The sequence below is a fragment of the Sceloporus occidentalis genome, unplaced genomic scaffold (assembly GCF_023333645.1).
Source record: "Sceloporus occidentalis isolate IW3139 unplaced genomic scaffold, rSceOcc1.0.p SCAF_7, whole genome shotgun sequence".
Lineage (NCBI taxonomy): Eukaryota > Metazoa > Chordata > Lepidosauria > Squamata > Phrynosomatidae > Sceloporus > Sceloporus occidentalis.
Window position 1 is genome coordinate 55,056,878 of NW_028316987.1, and position 23,024 is coordinate 55,079,901.

General features: G+C 36.4%; 1 protein-coding gene across 6 annotated transcripts in view; it reads left to right on the forward strand.

Annotated features, from left to right (window-relative positions):
* Positions 1-23,024, forward strand: part of LOC149309756 (serine/threonine-protein phosphatase 6 regulatory ankyrin repeat subunit A-like) — a 97,977-nt gene that overhangs the window by 26,384 nt on the left and 48,569 nt on the right. For 2 of the 6 annotated variants that reach the window (XM_089533001.1, XM_089533002.1), the window contains exons 2-3: positions 10,756-10,839; positions 21,628-21,706. In XM_089533001.1, the coding sequence (XP_089389127.1) occupies positions 10,756-10,839; positions 21,628-21,706 (163 nt within the window). Of the gene's footprint in view, positions 1-8,891; positions 8,936-9,128; positions 9,144-9,704; positions 9,839-10,755; positions 10,840-21,627; positions 21,707-23,024 lie in introns of those variants that run through there. The other 4 variants (XM_089533004.1, XM_089533006.1, XM_089533000.1 and 1 more) reach the window with 4 other exon arrangements.

Below are 23,024 nucleotides of genomic sequence, written 5' to 3' on the forward strand. Positions count from 1 at the left end.
TTCAAGATCCTCTAGTGCTAGACACAATGATGTTTCCACTACTTGGCTCTCAGTCAGAATGAAGCAGCTAGAAAAGTAATCATTGTAGATATAAATGAGGAGGGGAAAATGTTCTGCATTGTTAATTAACAAGCTGGAATTGTCAGCTGCATTTCCTTTTACCCATAAATGTAATTATTGGAATAACATGGTAGGTTGAATTTCACATGCCAGTTTTGTACCCCAGGGGGCAGTAGCCTACTTTGTATGGTGATTTTATTTATTTATTTATTTATTTTGGTTGTTAGCTGGTAAATTTTTACCAAACATCTGAATTCAAAGCTTTTTAGATAATGAATGTTCACACAGTTTCACCTGCTTTAAACAGTGATCTTAATCTATACACTCCTAATGAAACGGTAGGTTCTTTTTGGATGTAAGGTAACGTATTGTGGGACGTCTAGAGACCTACCATAGTAAAATGAAACATCATGTCCTGTGGAAAACTGTCTCTTAAAAGGACAGAAATTCCTCATTATGGTCAGTAGCTGATACATTCAGATGAGTATGTGAATTTTAGCCTGTTAACTTGAAGAAAAAAGTATTTTTGGAAATATGGGATGGGGAGGAACTAACAAGTGAAGGAAAACACTGTCTTCTAGCTGGAATCCAGTGAAGTTTGAACTGATTTTAAAAATCATGTGCTTTAAGTCCTCTTGTTGTTGAAGATAATAATAATGATAATATCCCATGTTTTTCCTTGTCCACTACTCAAGGTGAATTACAAAAGTTATAAAAGTTAAAAATTAAAGATATTACATCATACAAAAATTAAAACAGATGCAGCTGAAGAAATTACATCATGCAAAGGTTTAAAATACAATTAAATTATCTAGATAGATAGATCTCAGGACCTTTGCAGGTTCATATGAGGAGACAGGGTCTTTCAGATAGTCTGGACCTAAGCCATGTAGGGCTTTGTATTAAATTAAAAATAGTTAAAACTTAACCATTAAAAATAAATATGAACAACACCGAACACAAAAGCTCTTTCCTTCTAAGCAGTTCTCAAAGGCCTGTTGAAACGAAAAGGTCTTCTCTTGCATACAAAAGATTAGGAAGGAGGGCACAAGTCTGACCTCTAGGTTGGGAGTTCCTGAGCCTTGTATGTATGAAGAGGTCCTCCCCAGAATAACTCAAGACATGGGCATGCACCTATAGAGATGTGAATTCCTCTGAAATAACAACAACAACAACAACAATGACCACCAAATTTCTTAACTCTTCACTGCTCATGAACTGAGATGGGGTACAAAACAGATCAACATATTAACATTTGTCAAAAATGTGACATCAGTTTAAAATATATAAACCAGTTAAAGCATATAACATCAGTTTAAAAGAACAAATAAGACAGCACATATAACAATCTACAATTTAAAATTCACAGTGATTTAAACTATTTGTGTAGCTCATAAGCATTTGTTTATGACAACTGTGACTTAACATTAATAAAACACCAGATTTGTACACTATGGGGTGAAGCAGACAGGCCTCTGGCCGCTCTAGCTGCGATTGACCCCTAATCGGCCCGGGACCAGAGCTACCAGACACCACAGTCCCAAAGCCAGCCACTGCTGTGGTTCTGAATGGGCTGCTGGCAGCGGGTGGCTTTTTGCTGCTTCTTTTTGGGTTGTTGGGTTGTCTTTGGTCTGCCTTAGGTGGCCTCAGAGTGATTTCTGGACACTCTACCTGGCCTGTTTGTGCATTTGGTTTATTTGTGCATTTGGTTTATTATTGATTCCAATTAAAACTCATGGAAGATATCACCCTGTCCTATAGACAAAATTCAATGTTTTCTTATCCTGACCATTTCTGTAGAGCAGGTATTTGAACCATTATATCACACTGGCTCTCTATGGAAATACACATAAAAACACACAGCTGTAGTTAAAAAAGAATTAGTCACTGAAAAGAAGAACAGGAAATAATAAAGGTGCTTGAAGAGGCACTTTTCCATTTTAGTTCATTCTCCTTACAATATCCCTTTAAAAAATTGTGTCTGTTGTATTGGTCCTACACTTCATTAAGAGCTCATTGTTTTACCATATTGAAGGAATGTTTTTCAATATCATAGTTCACTTGTAGGTTCTGTGTGTATTTGTCTTCAAGGTTAGGAAGGAGGGAAAGCATAAAGTAATACTCTGTAATGACTGTGTAATGAATATTCCATAGAATATTCCATTGATGTTTTTAAAGAGAGGTAAATTTCTGATGGTCAGGATAAGAGATTATTAGCAGTAGATGCATGGAGAGTTTGTAGCTCGGTGACTTAACTGTTCAAGACACAGTAGTAAAATAGTATATATGGAATAAGGGGTTAAGAAGGCCATAACTAAATTGAGTATTTATGTACTAACTAGAAAGTGTTTCGGTTGGAGAAGAGGAAGTCTAAAATTTACAAAATGAGCAGTTAGCAATATTAGTATCTTCAAACTTTATGAAGAAACACAATGTGTAGAAATGTGTCTTTATGGTGTAATTATGTAACAAGTCAAAGAATGGTTGCTTGCTGACAGATTCTGAATAAAGAGACAGTACACTGACACACCCTAAATGGGAATTCAATTAGTTAAATTCTTTCAGATTGATTGTTGTTGTGTGCTCAAGTAGTTTCCGACTTTGGGCAACCCTAAAGTGAACCCATTACAAGATTTTCTTGGCAAGATATTTTCAGAGGAGATTTGCCTTTGCCTTCCTCTGAGGCTGAGAGAGTATGACTTGTCCAGTGTCACCCAGTGGGTTCCATGGCCAAGGGGAGATTTGAACCCTGGTCTCCAGAATCATAATCCAGTGTTCAAACCATTGCACCATGTTGGTTTAGATAAAATTCATTCAGATTATTTGAAGTCTTTAATCTCTGATTTGTTAAAGATTCTGTCTACCATAGTTTAAAATAAAATACATATTCTTCGATGACAGTTGTGATAGGTGATTGACAAACAATTGTGTTGTGGAGTTCAGGCAGAAGGAATTTTGTTACTAAAATTTGATGTGTCCCAATACTTCTACCAGGTGTGGATTACTGCATTCTTCAGTTTACCTTTGTACAAACTTTTCCTTCACAAAGGAAGAAATTAATTCAGTTCAAACCAAGGGAATATCCTAGCAATATATTTTAGGGTTCCTTACGCTAATTTGTATTTGCAGCCACCAGTACATAACAACCTTATGGTTAGAAGACTTAAGTGCCACAATAAACTACAGTTCCCAGGATTCTCTAGCACTAAGAGAGTGCAGTTAAAGTGGTGTCAGGCTGGATTATTTCTCGAGTGTGGATTGGATTTTAGAGAAACCGTTGCTATCTCAATGTTTTCTTCAGCCAAAATACCCTAAATTCATCCCAGTCAATCTTACTCCCAACAACTCTCCTTTATCTTAGTTTGCTCATGTAACCTTACTAGTTCTTCTGAATAGCTCTCTGTCAACCAACTTTCAGTCAATAATATTGCATTTTTAAAAAATGAGTAGAGCTATAATCTGATTGAGGCAAGGATTAAGGCAGCCCAGTACTATATGGACTCTCAAGGCTGTTTTTAAACCTCCCAGTTCCTCTCCCTCCCTTCACTCAAAAAATTAGGATAAAAAGCCTTTGAACCCCAAAAGAGCACATAGTACTCCAGATGATCACTCTCTTGTACTGCTGGCAGTTTCAGTGCATTTAGTTTTTTTAAAAAGCCCTCATCTTTTTAAGGCCTAGATGAGTTGTTTTCCTAAGCAGCAAGCAACTTCCACATACTGGTTTGCTGCACAAAGGTTTTTACTTATCTGACCAGGTAGGTAGGAAGGAGAGCTTTATGTAAGTTTATCCCATCCCACCTTTTGGCTGCAAATTATTAGCATGTGGGGTCAGGAAAAATGTGGGTTAGTAACTCTTCGGTGTAGTTTCTACAGCAATTCTGTTATGAGATATTAATGAGATATAAATGCAGCTTACAAAAAAGTTAACAGAGATAATTTATTTTAAAAAATTATCTATTCTATTGGGTCACACTCATATTGTAACATTTGGCACATTGACAGATCTCATTTATAAAAGCTCTCCTGCATGATTCAACTCTGCAGAAGTGATCAGGCAAAGGATAATTTGAAGGGCTGGATATATGTAGTATGAGTAGGGAAAGGGCAGCATGTGCACCCCATGTTTCAGACCCTAAAGCCCCTACCCATCCACAAAAGCCCCTAACCTATTTTTTTTTAAATACCAGTGATGTTTTGGGCCTATTTTTGCCTGAAAACCCCACAGAAAGCCCCCAAGTGTAGAAGCATGTGGGGAGGAAAATCTACAGGAGGCATGTTTATTACTTGCTAGTATTAGAATAACATTTGAGAAGAGATTTTTTTTTTTAGTTAGTTCCTCCTTAAGGGTTAAAATTTACATGGTGGCTTCCAGAATAAAGTACTAAATAGCACTACATATCAATATTTATAAATTCCAGCCCTGAGTCCATGGGGAAGAGCTGGGATAGAAAAATAAATAATGCGCCATTCGTGTTGTTGGAGCCTATTGTATAAATGCTCAGTTATTTCTGAAAAGACTACAGTAATTTTCTTACTTTATACCAGCAGCATTCAGGTTTCAGGCTGAACTTTATCTGCATTATTGAAATTCAGTGACTTGCAGAGCACAAGTTTCCTCTAAAATATATTTAGTGGTTAAATAGATTAGTAAAGAATCAAACCAAGAGCAATATCTGTCTCTAGCTATAATGTGAGCAATGTATGGGGCCATGTAATTTATTCTTGTACTGAATCTACTAATTTGTAGGACTGTACTGCTTTCCCATTGCTGCCAAGATTGCAGTTTTGCATCTTGTTACTCACCCATACTGAGATTCCCAATCTTTCTTAACCTTCTTTATATTCGCAGAGCGATATTCTGGAAAATCTCTCTTAGAGGAGTAAATATTCCTGAGAAGCCTGAATCTCTCCAAGGTTTTTTTTTAAATAATTAGGAACCATGCCTCTTATTTAATCATTAACCTTGACCCTGGCTGGTTTTGCAAAGTAAGGTTGTTCCGATGTAGGAGTGATGAGTAATTTATGCAGGATTTGGGTTTGTTATTTTTTTTAAAAAAATGTATCCATGGCAACTGTAATTCATTTATTTTCACATATGTGCAGTATCCTATCTTACCACTATAGCAGCCAGTACATGCATGATTAGCAAAGTGGCTATTTCTTGACCTCTTAATACACAAGAGTTAATTTTGATATTAAAAAAAAACCAATAGGTTTTGACTTAAGTGGTAAGACATGTAAAAATAATCTTGCTCGAGGTGGATTTCACGAAACTAAGTGGAACATTCTCTTCTCGCCCGTCTGTTTGGGCTTCTTTCAGCATGAATCTCGTAAACCTTGCTAAACTGGCAGTACATATTTATTTTGGGTCTGCCTTTTCACAAAGAACGCTTCTGTTAGAACATGGGTTTTATGCTTTCTGAATTAATTAAAAAAAACAACTATGAACATTCACTGGAAAAAGTGGTGTTAATTTCACATACTTGAGCAACTGAACAACAGGAGTCTTGAGAATGGCGGTAAGAATCAGAGAACACTATGTGAAAAAGGAAAACATTGTTTTATGATCCTCTTAATTCAAGAAGGCAAATGGGAGAAAAACAATGCTGAAGATTGGCTTAAACCCACACTTAAATACATATAAGATGGCACTCAAGTGTGATTTTGCTTGTATATTGTCTCCTGGAAACAATGTGAATTTTGAGAAAGGGTTTGATTCTCTGCACTGTATAGTTTATTTGCTGCTATGTTGTACTTTGTAAAAAAAAGCTTCAAATTGGGAATATCCCAAATTAGTGTGAGTCACTGCCTAAGATTTTCAATGGTAGTCACTGTCCGGTCCCCACCCTTCTAGAGGCCAGAATAGTATGAATCATTTTCTTCTGCATTACCCAAATAGTTTGAATGGAAACAGTGTGTATTTCTGTAACAAGTTGTGAAGTATTTGGTGGTATCCTCCCAAGTAGCAATGCTGGTATATCCTTGGGACTCCCCCCTCCCAAGAATGTTTAAATCGTTTTGATTTGACTAGACAAACATTGGTAACGTTAGCAACCTATTTTGGCCATAAAGATTTTTTTCCTTCTGCTTTCTGTCACCACACTGCAAAGCTATAATAAGCTGCTAAACGCTAATGTATCTGAATATAGACAAACTTTTATAATCCAGAAAGGTTTTCCAGTGGGTTTTTTCCCCTAAGATACTAAAAGCCAGTGTCTTAAATAGCTATTTACAAAAGTGGTTCAGTTTAAAACAAAACAAAACAAAAGTTATGTGTAATTTGGGTGGGGGATTTTCCTCAACAATGGACTGATTCAGCCAGTTCAAATTTTGGAAAAAAGAAGAATTTTGGTCTCCTTGGACATTCAGACACCCTTCTCTGTTTCTAATTATTGTCTCATATTGCTTACAACATAACCAAATGTAACTAATAAAACAAATACATTGTAATCATAATCAACAGCATAATATTTTAAACCCCAGACTGTTAAGAATCTAGTTTTTATACTGTAAGGAAAGCTTCATTCTGATTGAGAAGAGAAGGTCAAAACTGTTTTGTGTTTCTGTTTAATGGAGACATTTACTGTTCTCTGAATAGACGGATCTGCAGTTGAAGTTTTTCAAGTTAGAGATATGTGAAATGATACTTGCCACGCATATCCTAGTCGCATCTTTGTGACTTTGGACATTATCACATGGGCCTCTGTCTCATCGCAATCATGTTACTTAAGGAAATGGAAACATACCGGTTTGGGAGCATTCATTGTCCCATGTCTCTAGAATAGTGTGAAGGTGCTGGTTTTTGCGATCAGTAGTCCCACTCTCTCTTTTCTGCACATCCTCTTTCACCCTCCCCAGCAAACTAAAAAGTGTGTGACATTGACATAACTGTCCAAAATTGCAGAAATAGGGATGGGAGGGAAGGAAAATAGCCTGTTTGGGAAGAGGAGAGAGGAGAAGAATCATGTCCACTGACACAGGGTAACTACCCAGTATCAGAACTGCAGTGGAAGGTATGTATCACACCTGAGGAAACGGGAAAACAGTGATGTTGGAAGCTTATTGATAAGGTTTCCCATCAGTAGAAAGGAATACCTTGAAGACAAAGCAGTGAGAGAGAGAGAGAGTGGCTGGCTTCATAAAGCCATGAACCATCATCGTGAATTGGTCAACTATGTTCCATGTGTCTTATTCCCACATAAGTATGAATATGACTGCAAGCTTAATACAGCTAGAGTCTAGTCTTTAATGTATTAGCTTAAAGTAGTTTTATTGGAATAAGTGGCATTAAATTAAAAGAAAAAACAAATATTAGAACGTGGTTTCTATGAAATTTCATGATCTCCTAAATTAGTAAATCTTTATCTGTCCCTTTGTTTTTTATATAGAATTGTTTTCCTTCCAAAATGTGAATGTTCTAATATATTCTGGTTATTTTTAAATGAAGAATTTAAAAACATCAGTGTTAGGTTAGTAAGAAGCACTGTTAGCTGAAATAACACTGCTGCATAACCTGTAATACTATATCTATTACTATCTAAATCAGTTGACAATATACTTGAAACCCTCTGTTGCTATGTGATAAGATAAGGGCTTTAATGCCTGCATGCTTTTTATAATTTTTGTTTTGTAATTTTATTTCGTGGAACTGCAATAGAGAATCTTGTAATGCTAGGTTAATTGGTATGAACAGAAAGCACTTTTGAGTTAATAGTATTTCCAGTGATTTGGGCACATGATCCATTTTATATAATACATCCACAAATCCCTTTTGCCAACTGCTAGATTTAAAAAAAATAGATTCAGCTTATTGAAAAACGTTTTCTCCAAAAAACTACATTTTTGTGTTTGTTAAAGTTTCTTGCACAGCAGTAATGATGATTTTGCTATGTAGGTATCAGATGGCTTTAGTGGACTGTCTCTTTAAAGTCTTTTGATGTCTGATTTAAATAGTCTGTGATCAGAAAAGCTTCATCCCTATGTAGAGCCTTAACTGAAGCTTTTCTTGAGAATACAGTAACATATGAAAGCACTTAAGTGTTTGGAATTGTTTATTTTCCTACATTGTTAGTCAGCAGTGCCAGTATACTAGTTTCCTTGTGGCTTTTAGTGGAAAATGTAAAAGGCTGAAAAGAATATTTGCGTTTGAACTGAATTAGTCATACAGAACTGGCATTGGGTATTCTCTTGAGGGCTATCCAAAAGCGGCTTCTCCCTCCTCCCCTCTCTACAGGAAGTTACATCCAGAGCAGTAGCTTCAGTTCTTTGCTAACTGTAACATGTGAGCATTACTAGGCATTTCATCCTGCAGTTCTGCAGTCTGTGCTGTTAAGACTATTGCTCGGTTGGAACACTGTTGCAATGCTATTTTGTGACCTGTTAATGTGCTCTGCAATTACTTTTTGAGGCACTAGGTTTGTATATGTTTTGCAGTAGCATCTACTGCATCAAAAATCCTGTATTGGCAACAGTATTTGGATAAACAGAGAATTTAACTTGAAGAAGCAGCAGACTGGCATAGATGCAGACCTTCAAATAAAGAAGTTGGCTGAAAGACGATGCCTGGAACCTGATTTTTTTTTCTCCTTCACCCTTCCTTTTTTTTTTAAACATCGGTTTGAATGAAGGCTATAATGGGAGCTCTGTTCACACTGAGATCAAAAGAAGCATTCAAATGATGAACTACTTCTGGAGGAAAAGTCTAAAGCAATAATTCAAGTGCTTGTGCTTTGGTATTTTGCTGATGCCTTCGTCATTACCAGCATTTATGCCTTGTGTGTTCTCTGTTGGAGCAGCCAGCACAACAGCATGATGGTGGAAAACAAATATTCTGCATTGCTTTTCTGATGGCTGGAGTAAAGCATTCTTTGTTACGGTCTGTTGGGGAATCTGGATCAAACAAGCAATATTATCATCCAAGTCTCATTGTCCTTTGTCGTCTGACTCATCACGTGTAAATGTACTGCAGCTTAGTGGTACATACATTGCAGGGATTTTTACATGGAGAAGAAATGTCATCATTGGAGCTCTAGTTCTGAATAGCTGCTGAGAATAGATTGTGTTTCTCTGGTGAATTTCTGACAGTAAGACAAATAAGATTGTTAGTTACAGAATTATAAACTGGAACACTTGGGGCAGTCATGTATGCCTTTTATGGTAGAATACCTGCTACTGTTAACTGGAAACTGACCTTTCTGGAGTGGAGAAAGCTGTGATCATCTCTGCCAGAGCAATTGTCTTCTTGTTTCATTCTGTATAGAATGGTGTTATGTTGTCTATAACAATGATTTTACTGTCTAGATAGTTCTGTTCTGTAGAAATTAAACAGAAACAACTATCTTGGTAACAAGTATGAGAATATTTATTCATACTAATTTAATATATACTTTAACATTGGTTGAGCAAAAGACATTTTAATATTTGAGTGCTATAAAGTAATAGAAGTATTTTATAGATTTTTTTTTTGAAAATTACATTAGCTAAATATCTCAGGTTACTGACTCTGCCAAATAAAAGATAATTTAGTTATATCACTTAAAGATTACAGAACAGCAATAGTGTTATAAAATTATGTTTAAGAAGAAAACAACTGTCTGTATAGTTGTAGCTATAAATAGAATAAGGCTATTGCAAATCTAGTTTTCATCTTCAAACGAATCGAATGAGTCGTGTGTGTATTGTTGTTTTGGAGGAGGTGGAAGATGATTCTCCCACATTTGTTTCCAAATTGCCTCAGGAAAGCATATTTCTACAACCTTCACCTCCACGACATGGCTTGGTAAGAGGATTCTGCTAAATATGTCCTATTTGTAAATGCGGTTCAAAGCTCAAATGCAAATATATCTGAATATAGAAAGTGTGCCTATTATGCTGTTTAAATAGTGAACATAATGTAATATACTCTGTATCTAACTGCAGTCCTCATGAAAGAGACAATTTTTAAAGTTAAGACCCCCCCCCCCCCCCCAATATTGTGTGCTCTGGTTGTTGTCTTCAAGAGTGGTAGTGGTAAAACAGCATGTGTTCTGTCTTCTGCTAGATAATTGATTCCCACAGTAATTGGCTATACCATATTTTCAGAATTTATAAAATATATTCTGTAATAAAATATGTACTGTTCTTAAAATCCAATATAAGAACCTAGATCATGTGATACAGGGTTGCTATTCCAGCTTGATTTTTAAAAATTATTATTATTATTATTATTATTATTATTATATTGTAAATCTTGATTGATCTGGCTTAAAAATTGGATTGTTTCCTTCTGTGTTAGTGGTTAGCATATGCACATTTTTTTTTAGAAATAAGGACATGTGTCATCAAACTATATAGATATACTGAATTCCCTTGCTTTTTTCACAATCAAAAACCCGACTAAACAGTTCAATGTAGTGTTTCTTTGAAAGCAATTGTTATTCATTCTTCAAAATGCAACCTGCTAATGCCAGGCACTTTCCCCCTGTGGCAATATGTAGAATTACTTTCTAATAAAATGTTACTTTTTATTATTTTTTTTCATGGAAATTAGTGCAGCCAATTAAGTAGATAACTGTTTTATAACAATGTGTTAGACAAATTTTAGATAAAGTACTTACTTAAAATAGCTTTTTTTGGCTATTCATGGTTCAATGCATGATATAGTAATACTAATGCATATTTTGAAATTAAAATGCTCCTTCTGTTTCTATATTCCAGCCCCCACTTGTTCAAGCTATATTTAATGGGGACCCTGATGAAGTTCGTGCACTAATTTTTAAGAAGGAAGATGTCAACTTTCAGGTAAAAAAAAGGTTATGCTTTTATTTACAGATTTAGTGTAATTTTGTTAAATTATTGTTCTCATTTGAGACTCTTTAGAATCTTTGTAACTATTTTGATTTCTAAAAGCTAAAGCAGATGCATCTTCTGATTTTGCAAAAGTTGTTGTGGGGCTTTCATCTTAAAATTTTAAAGAATTTTAAATCATTGTTGCCATATTAACATTCAAGAAAGTTGCCACTCAAAATGTGGTTTCTCCACTCTGCAGTATTAAAGCCTTACACTAATTAGTGCTTTCTCCAATGTTGGTGTTCCATTCATTCCCATGTTACTCATTTAATAAAGACAAGGAGGACCATATAGGAGAGAAATGTCAAAATAATGAGATTTTAGGAGGCAGAAAATAATCATATTTCCAGCCTTCCCTAAGTCTGCTCTTTGTCAAATAGAGAATTAAAGGTTGGAGCAAGGAACTTTTAAAATATTGTGCAGTCAGTCTTATGGCCACTAAAAAACATTCCAGCAACTATAAACATTTTGTACATTAAACATGATTACAAGAAGGACCAGCAAATCATTTTTTGCAGTGTGCAATGCTCCATTTAAGTTTCCAGCCAATCATCAGTACTTTCTTCCAGAATGCACTGCTCCATTCTTTATCTCCCTGGGTTTCTTACCCATCCCATAGCATACCTGTCTCCACTGGGCTCATGCACACAGTTCTCTGTTCCAAGGTATTTGCCCTCTTAGGTCATTTTCCCCAACTCAGGATCATTATTCTGCAAAGTTCAAGACTCTCCACTTGTGCATCAGTAATGTTCTTCTTTACAGATAGAGAATATCCCACTATGGATAAAGATAAGTGTTGTTAAGTCCAGATAGAAAAGTAATTTTCTGATAGAAAATAGAATAGTAGTTATTCTGTTCATGCAGCAAATTCTTATGCATTTTGAGTGGGGCTTTTCCCCAAGTAAGTACAGATATGATTAACTGCCTTATTCATACCATTATTTTGAGTGTAGTAATCTTGATTAGTTAATATTTATTGTATACATATCTGCTCAGACATAGGCCTCTTTTAGTTCAGTGGGACTTTCAGAAAAATGCATTATATGTAAGGATAACCTGCTATTATTCTAAATTTAACACTGCAATTGTTTTGGAAAATAAAATCTGGCTTATCATTGAGGAGCAGATGCTGGTTCATGCTCCCTATTTATGCCTGTTGACACCAAACATTGCTTTGTATGTTTTCTGAAAGTGGCTTAGCTCCCTTCCCAGGGAAGTAATCTAGAATGGTTTCACATTTTCCTCTCCTGTTTAGGGAGAACCAAAGCAGAGAGGGAATGGGACTGACTAGGAAACACATTGTTTATAATGGATAAACTAGGGTTCTTGTAGATTTCTGGCTTATCATACCTTCTAAAGTGTAGGAACTGATCTGCACAATCAAGTGAATGCTTGTATAACGTGGCTCCCTCCTTAGCAAATTGGAGAGAAGCTTTTTTATCCAGAAGAAGCTAGTACACACGACAATTCATAGGTCTGAAGCAGATTGTTGAATCAACATTTGCAGAAATGTTGTTGATTGGCAATTTAGCTTTATTAAGATACAATAAGCACATAAATCTGAGTTTTTGTTGGCTGTAACTTTGAAAATAGGTAAGACCCTGCTTCCAAAAAAATCCATGGAAATTATAGCAAATAAAACTGATGTAACTGAATTTTTAAAAACTCAAAAACGTACCTTAATTGTTTGATCATTTTAATATTCCTTAGCTAGGGGCCACAGAATTCTGTGTATTAGTGGAAACAATTTTGTTACTCTATAGGCTGTGTACTGTGTTATATCTTTTCCTTCCAGGTGCATCCCTCTGTGCCATGTCAAATCCTGTTCTTGTGGGTCTCTTGACCTTGGCACAAGGAGAGATGCAAGGATGCTATAAGAAAGGAAGCTGGATAAGCCCCTAGAGGCATATTGTTCTGCATCAACTCTTTGAAATTTGACTGTGGTGTCTGTGGAAGAATATGAGCCATCTGATACAATGCTATGGGCATTGTAAAATAATAGTTCATCCTTTTGTTAAAGTTATCATTTGTTTATTTGGTCTGCAGTTCATGACTACTCAGTCATAATTGTCTGCTTCATATCTGCAGTTGAGTAACAAGGAATTGCAGAATGTTAACACAGAGCAGTGGATGAAGTTATTTGTTGACAAGATGAATACCTCAGCTGATGTTGCTTATGGGGAGAAAAATGTTTGTTTTTCTGGCTATGATATTAATCATACCCATTAACATTTTTGTTGGACCTGTTGTTCTCATTTTCAGTTATATTTAAAAAAAAACAGTGTGCAGAGGCACTGCATTGTGTGAACATCAATCGTAGCATAAATGTATCAGTAACTCCCTGTCACAGAAAAGGGAGACCTTTCTAAATATAGATGCTTTATTAGCAACTTAATGTTTCAAGCACAAACATGAATTTTCATTTCCTTGGTAATGAGAAGATTATAATAAACTGATTAGTCACATCCTCCTATATAGTGTAGCAAATTTCCTCTGGTTTATAGAAATGCCTGTGGGATATTTCTTGTGACAGAGAATGAATTGAGGAATATAACTCTTTATTCTGCTGTTCCCATCTCTTCCAGAGTTCCCCAGTATATATGCCCAGTAAGTGTTCAATAACATATCTAAAGTAACTTGAGAGCCAGAAGTTTTAGAATGCAAAAAGGCATTATAGCAGATGTGGCAAAGGTATTCTTGCCCTTCATTTTTTTAGATTTAAGATTGTTTATTTAAACAAAGATTCATAGAGCCTACCTAGCAGCATTCTTTTAAACTGCAGTACTGATTTAGCATAAAGAAGCATTACTCAGAAGTATATGGAATACAATATAGTACTTTGAGTAAACATCCATAGAATTGTATTGTAAAGCTAGATTATGTTATTCAAAAAAATTGTTTGCTTATAGTGACTTTTCTGAGTAAGTATTTCTGTTTTTATGGCCTAGGCCAGCTATTCATCACTGGCAGTTACACTGCTGCAGAAGTGGGATCCAGTTAAGTTTATACTTCTTTGTAGTGACATCTTCCACATACCATTGTCCCTTTGTGGATGTATGGCTATAACAATACATGTCTGGTGGCAATATCATCTTTTGGTCCTGGTCACCCTTCTACAGCTCCACTTTTTCAAATGCATTTCAAAAGTTAATGTTTTTGTCAGGGGAAGGAAGCAGTCTTCAGGTTTTTTTAAAAAGCATCAGTAGAGTGCTAGTTGGGGATATCTACATTAACTATTAACTATAGAACACTACTGAGGCAGCTCATCTCCACAAACATGTAGAAGTGATAAATGGTCTCCACAAAAATTGCAGTAGGGTGAGAAGTGTGTTTCCCTGTTTTGTTCTGCTTCAAATAGTGTGTGTGTGTGTGTGTGTGTGTGTGTGTGTGTGTGTGTGTGTTACACACACTTCAAATGCAGTGTTAGCTACTTGCCTGTTTTGTTTGGGCTGATAATATTTTATGCAGTTCTGCAATCTCAGCTGCAGCAATTTTGGTGATGACAAATACAGCAGAAAAGAAGCTGGTTCAGCCACAGTTGTACTTAATAGCCACTTGATCATTACAGTAGCAGAATGCAGGGATTAAGGGAAAAGTAGTAAAATAAGAAATATGACTAATGGCAAAAGAAAGCCAAAAATTAACTGGCCTGAAAATGATTTGGAGGATTTTAACAAATATGGTGCTCCATGTATTTTTGTCTTGTACATCTTAATTCTTATTCATATATGTTTTTTTAAATAAAACTTGATTTTTCAAAAATCCATATAACTTCTGAGATCTCTTCTGACTAGTATATAGCACTGAATTAAAAATTCACCATGTCTATTGGAGTGCTTATGGTAGTTCACAGTATCAAAACAGCAAGACATAGACAACACAGGTTCACATAAGGCAGAACATGTATTTTGTACAGCCAGCAGACCTGCCTTTCTGAAAAAAAATATGCTCAATGTAATTTCTGTTTCCTAAAAGCATTATCAGTCATATTTACAAGAAAAAAAATTGTGGTTAGCAAGTCCACTGATAAGGAGGGCAGGCTGAATGATGGCAGCATATGTTAGATGTTTTGATTAGCAGATGTTAAAGCAGTTCTAAGCTGGTGAAAAAAAGCTACTGCTACGTTTGTCCACTGGAATTATGGATTAGCTAGCATTGTCACCACATTGTAACTAAGCTGAGCACCTCATGGTGTATACATCTGCCTACTTGGATAAATAAATGTCTTTCTTTTAGAAGACAGAATGTCTTAGCATTTCAGAACTACCACACTTATGGCTGCATTGAATCTCATTTTGGGATAAAAGCTGGATAATAAATAAATAAATAAATTTGTTTGTTTGTTTGTTTGTTTTGTGGTTTACTCTGAACTCAAAGCAGTTTTCATCAATGGCTAGATCCATCCCTGATATTTTCCACATTCAAAGCTATTCAGCATAGTTCACATGCCCCCAAAAGCAACATGATGCTCTTCCTTTCTTGTTGAACCTCAAGTATGGTTCAGGTTCCTTGTCGCTCTGAAATGGAAGCAACCAGAGACCGAGCGCTTCACTTTTTCCAGTATACATCCCCAACAGAAGCAGTAGCCACCTGCTCAGTAATGTCAAAAGGTTTCCATGCTTAAACTTCAGTAGAGTTCTTTTCATTCTGAACCCTGAATGCATGCCTTGCCCCTCTTTTTCAAGGAATATATGATAAAGAATGCTTTCTGTGAGAATGAGTCGAAAGGCGTTTAGCATTATTCCTCTATTTGAGTTCCTCTTTGGCATTGTTGTTGTTTGCTTTCAAGTCATTACTGGCTTATGACAACCCTAATGCTTGGGGTTTTCTATTATTGGTTTTTCTTAGCACAATTTATTCAGAAGGAGTTTGCCATTGCCATTTCCTGAGACTGAGAGAGTGGGTTTCCATGGCTGATTAGAGATTTGAACCCTGGTTTCCCAGAGTCCTAGCCCAACACTCCAACCGTTCTATCATGCTCGCTCTCTTACAACAATCTTCAACCAAGGATGTTCCAAAATGATGTTTCTGGCTGTTTTGTGTTTGTAGATGGTTGCAGCACGTTTTTACATTCTTGTTTCTCATGACATCATTACTTCTGCTTTATCCTTTCAGGGTATGATCAGATTAGTATGTATTTGCTGCTTTTTCATCTCTGTTTTCACAACAGCTTTTCTGCATCACGTTTTAACAACAAAATGCCACGGGAATCTTTGTACATTATACTATAACTTTGTAACGTTACAGTGTGAGGAACCAAAAAAAAAAAAGCAAAAAAGAATCAACAGTAAGAAAAATGGCATAATGAGATTTTCGAGAAAATATTTGTCTGAACTCTTTTTGTCTGTTTAAAACAAAACTGTAGATGAGCAGTAGTTTAAGTACAGGGGTGTTGTTTCAAACTCTTCAGTATTATAACATGCAGTATTATAAAATAACTGCATTGTAGGTCTAGTGCTATGTGAGTTGTGAAATAAATTGTTACTCTGAGGCACTAAATATCCCCATCTGCTAGGACAGTAGTTATTGTAGCATGTACATTAATGGTATTAGAGATACCTAGTTTTGTGTATGTGTTCTCAGATATTCCACATCTGAGAGTGAAGAAAAATTTGAAATAATCTATTTCAAGTGCACATTGTATTTGTATGTAGTAAAAAAACCTATTTTGTTATCCCATATTAAAAGACAGATTTGTTCAAAATGCTTTTTTAAAAGCTTTTAAAACCAGAATTGGTTAGTTGTAGCCTGGCTAACAGATAGCCTGCAGCCTTCCTCAATACCTCATTGTCTGTTTGTCTATTGCTTGTTGATTCAGAGTTGGTCTTCCAGTTGTTTGAGATATATATTTCTGATATGAAGTGTAGATTTCAGCCTGGGGATTGGCTGTTACTTAAACATTTGTAAATTGCCTTCTTCATGGTCTCTGTGACTCACACAATTGGGTTGTTTTGCATGTGCGCAGTGTATCTTCTGAACCTTCTAGAATAGCTAGGCAAGAACTCAGCTCTATCCCTCACTTCCTGCTCATTTACCTCAGTTCCTTTTGTCCATCACATGAGCAGCATCAGAGGAACGTCTCTAGAGTGTGTCTTTTACTTTTGGAAATAATTTACAATTTTGATCAAATTTGCCTGCATTTCAACTATTGTCTTGCTTTCCCCTTCGGCTGTGTGCATTGATATGAATGCTCTTAGTTAGTTTTTCTCTGTCTAACCTTACCTGACTCAGATCATTTATCATTTTTGATGGTGCCATTTGTGATGAATAGGCAGATTTAGGTCAGGCTAGTGACAGCCAATAGAATGTTGTCTGGGTAGAGATAAAGTTTTCTGTTGCTGACAGTTGGAAGTTAGATGGGTTTTGTTGTCAGACAGTTAAGGTCTGATTGAGTGACAGTCCAGAGGTTAGGGACTGTGAGAGCTGAAGTTGGGAAGAAATTGACTTAGCTCTGTGACAGGGCCAGATAGGCATCTATTTTGTCCAGAGAAGGATAGTTGGATTGGTGGCAGCGGTGGGATAACAAAATCCATGGGGCTGCTACATTAGGAAAATAGTTGGGTGAGTGGGTTTCACTGTGATACCATTGTCCTCTTTTTAGAGATTCACTGTGGGGTTAAATTGCCTGGGCTTGACAGGCACTCCCATTGCCTCCTCTGTTTGGGAGAGGGACATAATGCAAGTGTGTGCACTCTCTGTAAGACATTCATACGTCAGGCCCAAAAGAATTGGGAATACTGTCTTAAAGCTCTCTTATATGAGCAGGCCTTGAAATCACATGAAATACCCACAGTGGTGCTTTCTTTCCCTCCTTTGCCTCTGCTGTAAACCACTCTTTGAAGTGGTCCCTCGATACCAACAATACTGTATTAAGGCAACACAATGAAGCCAACCTGCCTCAGTATCAAGTGTCAGTTCCAAGCCGATGGATCTGAGAGCTACTGTTGACTGTATGGTAAGACTGTATGGTATTGTTATGCCATGTGGAAAATTCAAGATTCAAGGATGTGTATGTATATGTGGGGATATTCTGCAAGACTCTGTAGGTTTGAATTCTTTGTACAGTACTTCCAAATCTGCTGTAGCTAGGTACGTAATTCTTGTTTGTAGTCAAAAAATCATACCATGTATTCTCATTTATAAGTCTAAAAATGTATGCCCAAAATCCCAGGTCGACTTATTTACAGGTCAGTATAGTAATGTGATAGCAGCTCTTTCAGATCCCCCATGCAGTTGGGAGAGAGGTTTTTTCTTCTTCTCTTGTGCCAAGCAGAAAGAGTCCTGGGTGATTAATTGCTGTTAAACAAACCAAGTCCCTCTCCTGCCTGCACTGGCCGCTGCTGTCTGGTGAGTCAAAGATGAAACCAAAGTTGAAACACTGAAGCAAAAAGCCTCAGAGTCTCTCTTGTCACATACACACATTGAATGAGCCTCCAAGTTTTACCCTTGACTTATTCATGGGTCATGGCAAAGTCCATAATTTTGGCCCCAAAATCTGCCCTTGACTTATACATGAGGTTGATTTATACTGTACTCTGAAACCAAACTTTGAACTTGGCTTTTGAATCTCAGTCTGGGTCAACTGTGGTTTCTTGTTATATCCAGACCTGCAGTCTTGGTTTAATGGTCATTTGGTTTGGCTCCTTGGCCTAATAACACTCTTTGGTATGACGTGAAGCAAATGCAGTTTGTTCATATAGCTAAACAATACTTGTCAGTCTTTTTCCAAATCTGGATTTCTTCTTGCTCTTCTGGGATTAGGTTCTATTCTTACTCTCTGTTGGTTAGAGCTCCTTCTACAGCCTTCCCACTAAATATGACAGTAGCTTAGTGATGAGAGCAAAAATTTAAAGAATTATTTTTGTTTTGACATCTGTCTTGGAGTACTTTCTTTAAGCTTAATTTTGTTCTTAGCATTGCAACAGTGATACACAAAGTGTCTCAAAATGCTGATCTTTCATCATCTAGTGTGCAAAGCAGAAAGATTTATCTATCATCCCCCCCCCCCCCCCCGGAGAAACAGACAGTCTTTTTTCTGCCCCTGAAAGTGTCAGGCCACTTCAGAATCTAAGACATGGACTTGTTGTTGCTGTATTAATTTTACCCTTTCCCCTTAGCATCCCACAAGTCTGAGACTGTGTTGATATAAACATCCATAGATTGGATTTTCACCCCACCGCAGCCAGAAGCTGGCTTTAAGGTGCTCTGGTGGTGTACAGTATATAAATACTGTACCACCAGAGCACTGAGAAGCCAGCCCACGTCTGGGTAGCCAGGCGGCTTAAAGCCAGCTTCCAGGCATCCTTAGGGCATGCATTGTCTGTACACCATGCCCCTAACCCAGCTAGAAGCTGGCTTTTTATGCCAGTCGGTTTTGCCCCTTATCTCAGTGCTGCTTGAAGAATAGACGTTTCAATGTCTGTTTTATAACATATTAACTAGTGAGAATTTTAACTTAACATATACTTAAAATGGCCAGATGCTGTATTAAATGCTACAAAAAGCTCAGTGCTTCTTTGTCAGATGAAGAACACACACTTTCTGTCTGCTCTGTTACTTTATTATGTCACAAAGTTTGTAATGTTTAAGGACTTAATTAGGTATGAAAATACAGCTCTTTTTGTTCTTTAATTTGTTGTTTCATTTTTACTAGTTGTATAACATGTTCATTTCAAAACTGGATGTCTCTTAAAATATTCTGAGTTCTGGAAACTAGCACTTAGGATGGTGCTATTTTATTTAAAAAATGTTTAATTCAAAATGTAATGCAAGCACTAAGCAGTTTTCCATAACTTTTATGGTGTTCAGATGAAAGTCACTTGCCCCTATACATTTATTGTTGTTAACTGCCATAAAATTGACTTCAACTTGTGGCACCCTATGAATGAGATATTTCTTAGGCCTGCTTATTCCAGCTCAACTCTTTCAGACACAAAGCTGTGGCTTCCTTGATTGAGTTTATCCACCTGGAGTGTAGTTGTCTTCTTTTTATTCTACTGCCTTATAAATTACCAAGCATTGTTGTCTTTTCTAGAGAGTCATATCTTCTCCAGATATGTCCAAAGTATGATAGTCTCAGTTTCATCTTCTTGGCTTCTAGAGACAATTCATGCTTGATTTGCTGTAGGATCCATTTATTAGTCTTTTTAGCAATCCACAGCCTCTGTAGTTCTTGTGCACCACATTTAAAATCAGCATTCTTCATTGTCTGGCTTTCACAACCATACACAGAAATGGGAAATAATGGCATGGCATGAACAGTCCCAACTTTAGTATTCAGTTATATATCTTGACACTCCAGGATCTTGTCTAGTTCCTTCATATCTGCCCTTCTAAGCCCTAGTCTAATTTCTTGACTAAGTCTCAGTCTGATTAATGACTTTACCAAGGTATAGAAAATCTTGGAACTATTTCAAAGTTGTGTAAATCATCTGTGCTCACTTTTTCTTGTTGTTGTCTTAATGTAAACTTGCCTTTGCGCTTCCTTTCTTGACTTTTTTCAGAAAGCATTCCTTGTCTTTCCCCCTTTTCATCTAATAGTATGGTGTCATTTGTATATTTTAAATCGTTGTTCTTTCTGCCAATATTTACAGCTCCTCCTTCCTAGACTGATCTGTTTCTTCTTGTTGTGCCTCTGTAGTTGGGCATCGATTTGGATTAAGATTATATTGATGTGTTTTTTCTAAACTCTTACCGACATGGGCTGCATCTGCACTGCAGAAATAATGCAGTTTGACACCACTTCAACTGCAATGCCCCACTGCTATGGAATTACGGGGTTTGTAGTTTTGTGAGAGATTTAGCCTTCCCTGTCAGAGACTTCTGGTGTCCTACTAAACTACAAATTCCAGGATTGCATAGGATGGAGCCATGGCAGTAAAAAGCTTCTTATCGCACAGGAGCATACAATCATACCACCATGGAAAGTTAGTGCCATTAGTGGGCATATTCATTTATAATCTACAAAATCAGATTAACATCATTTTATTTTTTTTAATGTGTGTATGTAATCTGTTTTTTTAAAACTCTGTCCCATCCAATTCATTTGAGTCTTTTGGGATTTTCAAAATACACAAGCTCCTCTAGTTTATCCAAATATAGGACTGGAAATGTGAACAAGATTTTTAAGGAAGGAACAACAGGAATGTGCTTCACACGTCCACCTCCCAGTAGCTCCTCTGTTTGTTACCAGCAGCTTAGTCCCCATACGCTTTCCTACTTCCAGGAGCTTGAAAGATATTTGAAACAAGTAAGAAAACCCTTTTACTTCCAAGTAAGAAAACTCCTGTGAAATTCATGGTGTCACCATAAGCCAACAGATGACTTGAAGGCGCACACACACACCTTTTACATTAGGCTCTGACTGGTGGATCTTGTGGTTCTAATAAAAATACCATAGATCTTGCAAGCCTGAATAAACAAATGTATACTTTACAAATGAACTGGTTATGAACATGATCTGGTCCTTGTTTTGGATTGCTGTAATTTTTTTGGTGGTGGTGCGGAGTCTCTAGGTTAAGCCAAGTGTTAGTTCTACATAGATAGGACTTATGAGTTGTAATGTACAAGACTGTTTTAAGTAGGACTAGCATGATTTACCCTTGGGTTGAGTATAAGAAATTATAGTTAGGTGATGATTTTTAAAGTATATTTTGATATAAGAATACAAATTAAATATTCATTTCAGTGTAGCTAAGGTATGTTATTGTATTAATAATAGCTTCTCCTGTTCTGACACAGGACAATGAAAAGCGGACCCCCTTACATGCTGCTTCGTATCTGGGAGATGCAGAAATTATCGAGCTACTTATTTTATCTGGTATGCTTTTTTCAATTGAAGAATTTTGTATGTAGAAAATGTATGTAAAACCACAATTTTCTGAATCTTCCACACATCTGTTTGTCTGATAAACACTTTTGAACTTTTATTTTATGTGCGTGTGTATACAAATAGGTTTCTTGCCATTAATTTTTGTTTGGATTGTAAATACCAGTTATAGTACCAAAACTGTTGACTTGCTGCCTATTTAAAGATTCTGTGATAGAAATATTCTATGTTTAATTTTTTTAAATCTCTTTCTAACAAGGGACAGAAAAAATGATATTCAAGAAAATTATTCAAGGATGTCAGTGTTAATTTTACACAACAAATAGCAGATTAACTATTATGTTTGTATGCATGTTTTTTTTCTGGTGGTTCATTGCCTCAGGACTAGATTACTATGATGCATTCTACCTGGGACTGTCTTTGAAAAGTGTCAGGAAGCTGTAGATAATGCAGAATGTGACCTATTGGGTGTGCATATTGGAGGCCATATAATACTAGTCTTACAAAAAAAATCCTAACTTGCAATTTGCTTCTGAGAAAAATTCAAGGTGGTGGTTTTGACCTACAAAGTCCTAAACAGTTTGGGGCCAGGATATCTGAAATACTGTCTTCCTCCATATGAGCCTGCCTAAATCTTGGAGCTTTCTCTGTAGCAGCACTCCAATTATGGAACCCCTTCTACAGGAAGTCAGTCTGGCTCCATCCCTTTTTAGTTTCTAGCAGAAAGTGAATGTGCTGCTGTTTGCATGACTTTTAGTCCTTAAAGTTGCTCTGCCTGGTTTAATTGTCCAGATTTAAATTATTTTCAAGTTTTGTTTATAGTCTGTTTTTAAGTCTGTTTTCAGAAGTTTTTATTCATTATTTTTAATTTTGCTTTTATCCATCATACATTACCTCACCGGTCCTGGTGGGCTGGGAGAGAATACAAAAATGCTTTAATAAGTTAGTAATTGGTTGCTAATATATTTTAAGAAAACTGGTTTTCATGTTAATTTATGAAATTTGGCATTATATGAACACCATTTGTGCTTGGTGTGATGTTTTCTAATATTATTACATACATAGAGATTGCTACACTGTGATTTGGTTGGCAGAGGCTGAGGTGACAACAGGTCAATATGCCAGGGAAATTGACTTACCTGTCTTTGAGTTTACCCATTAGAAACATTTTATAAGAGGAGCCATTTCTCTATAGTAAAACACCTGCATACAATTCCTAGTTAAGCATTTCGACTTAAAAGAATCCAGTAACAGGTGATGACCAAAACATGTTATTAAAGCTTGGGTAGGGCAGTAATTTGGAAAAGGG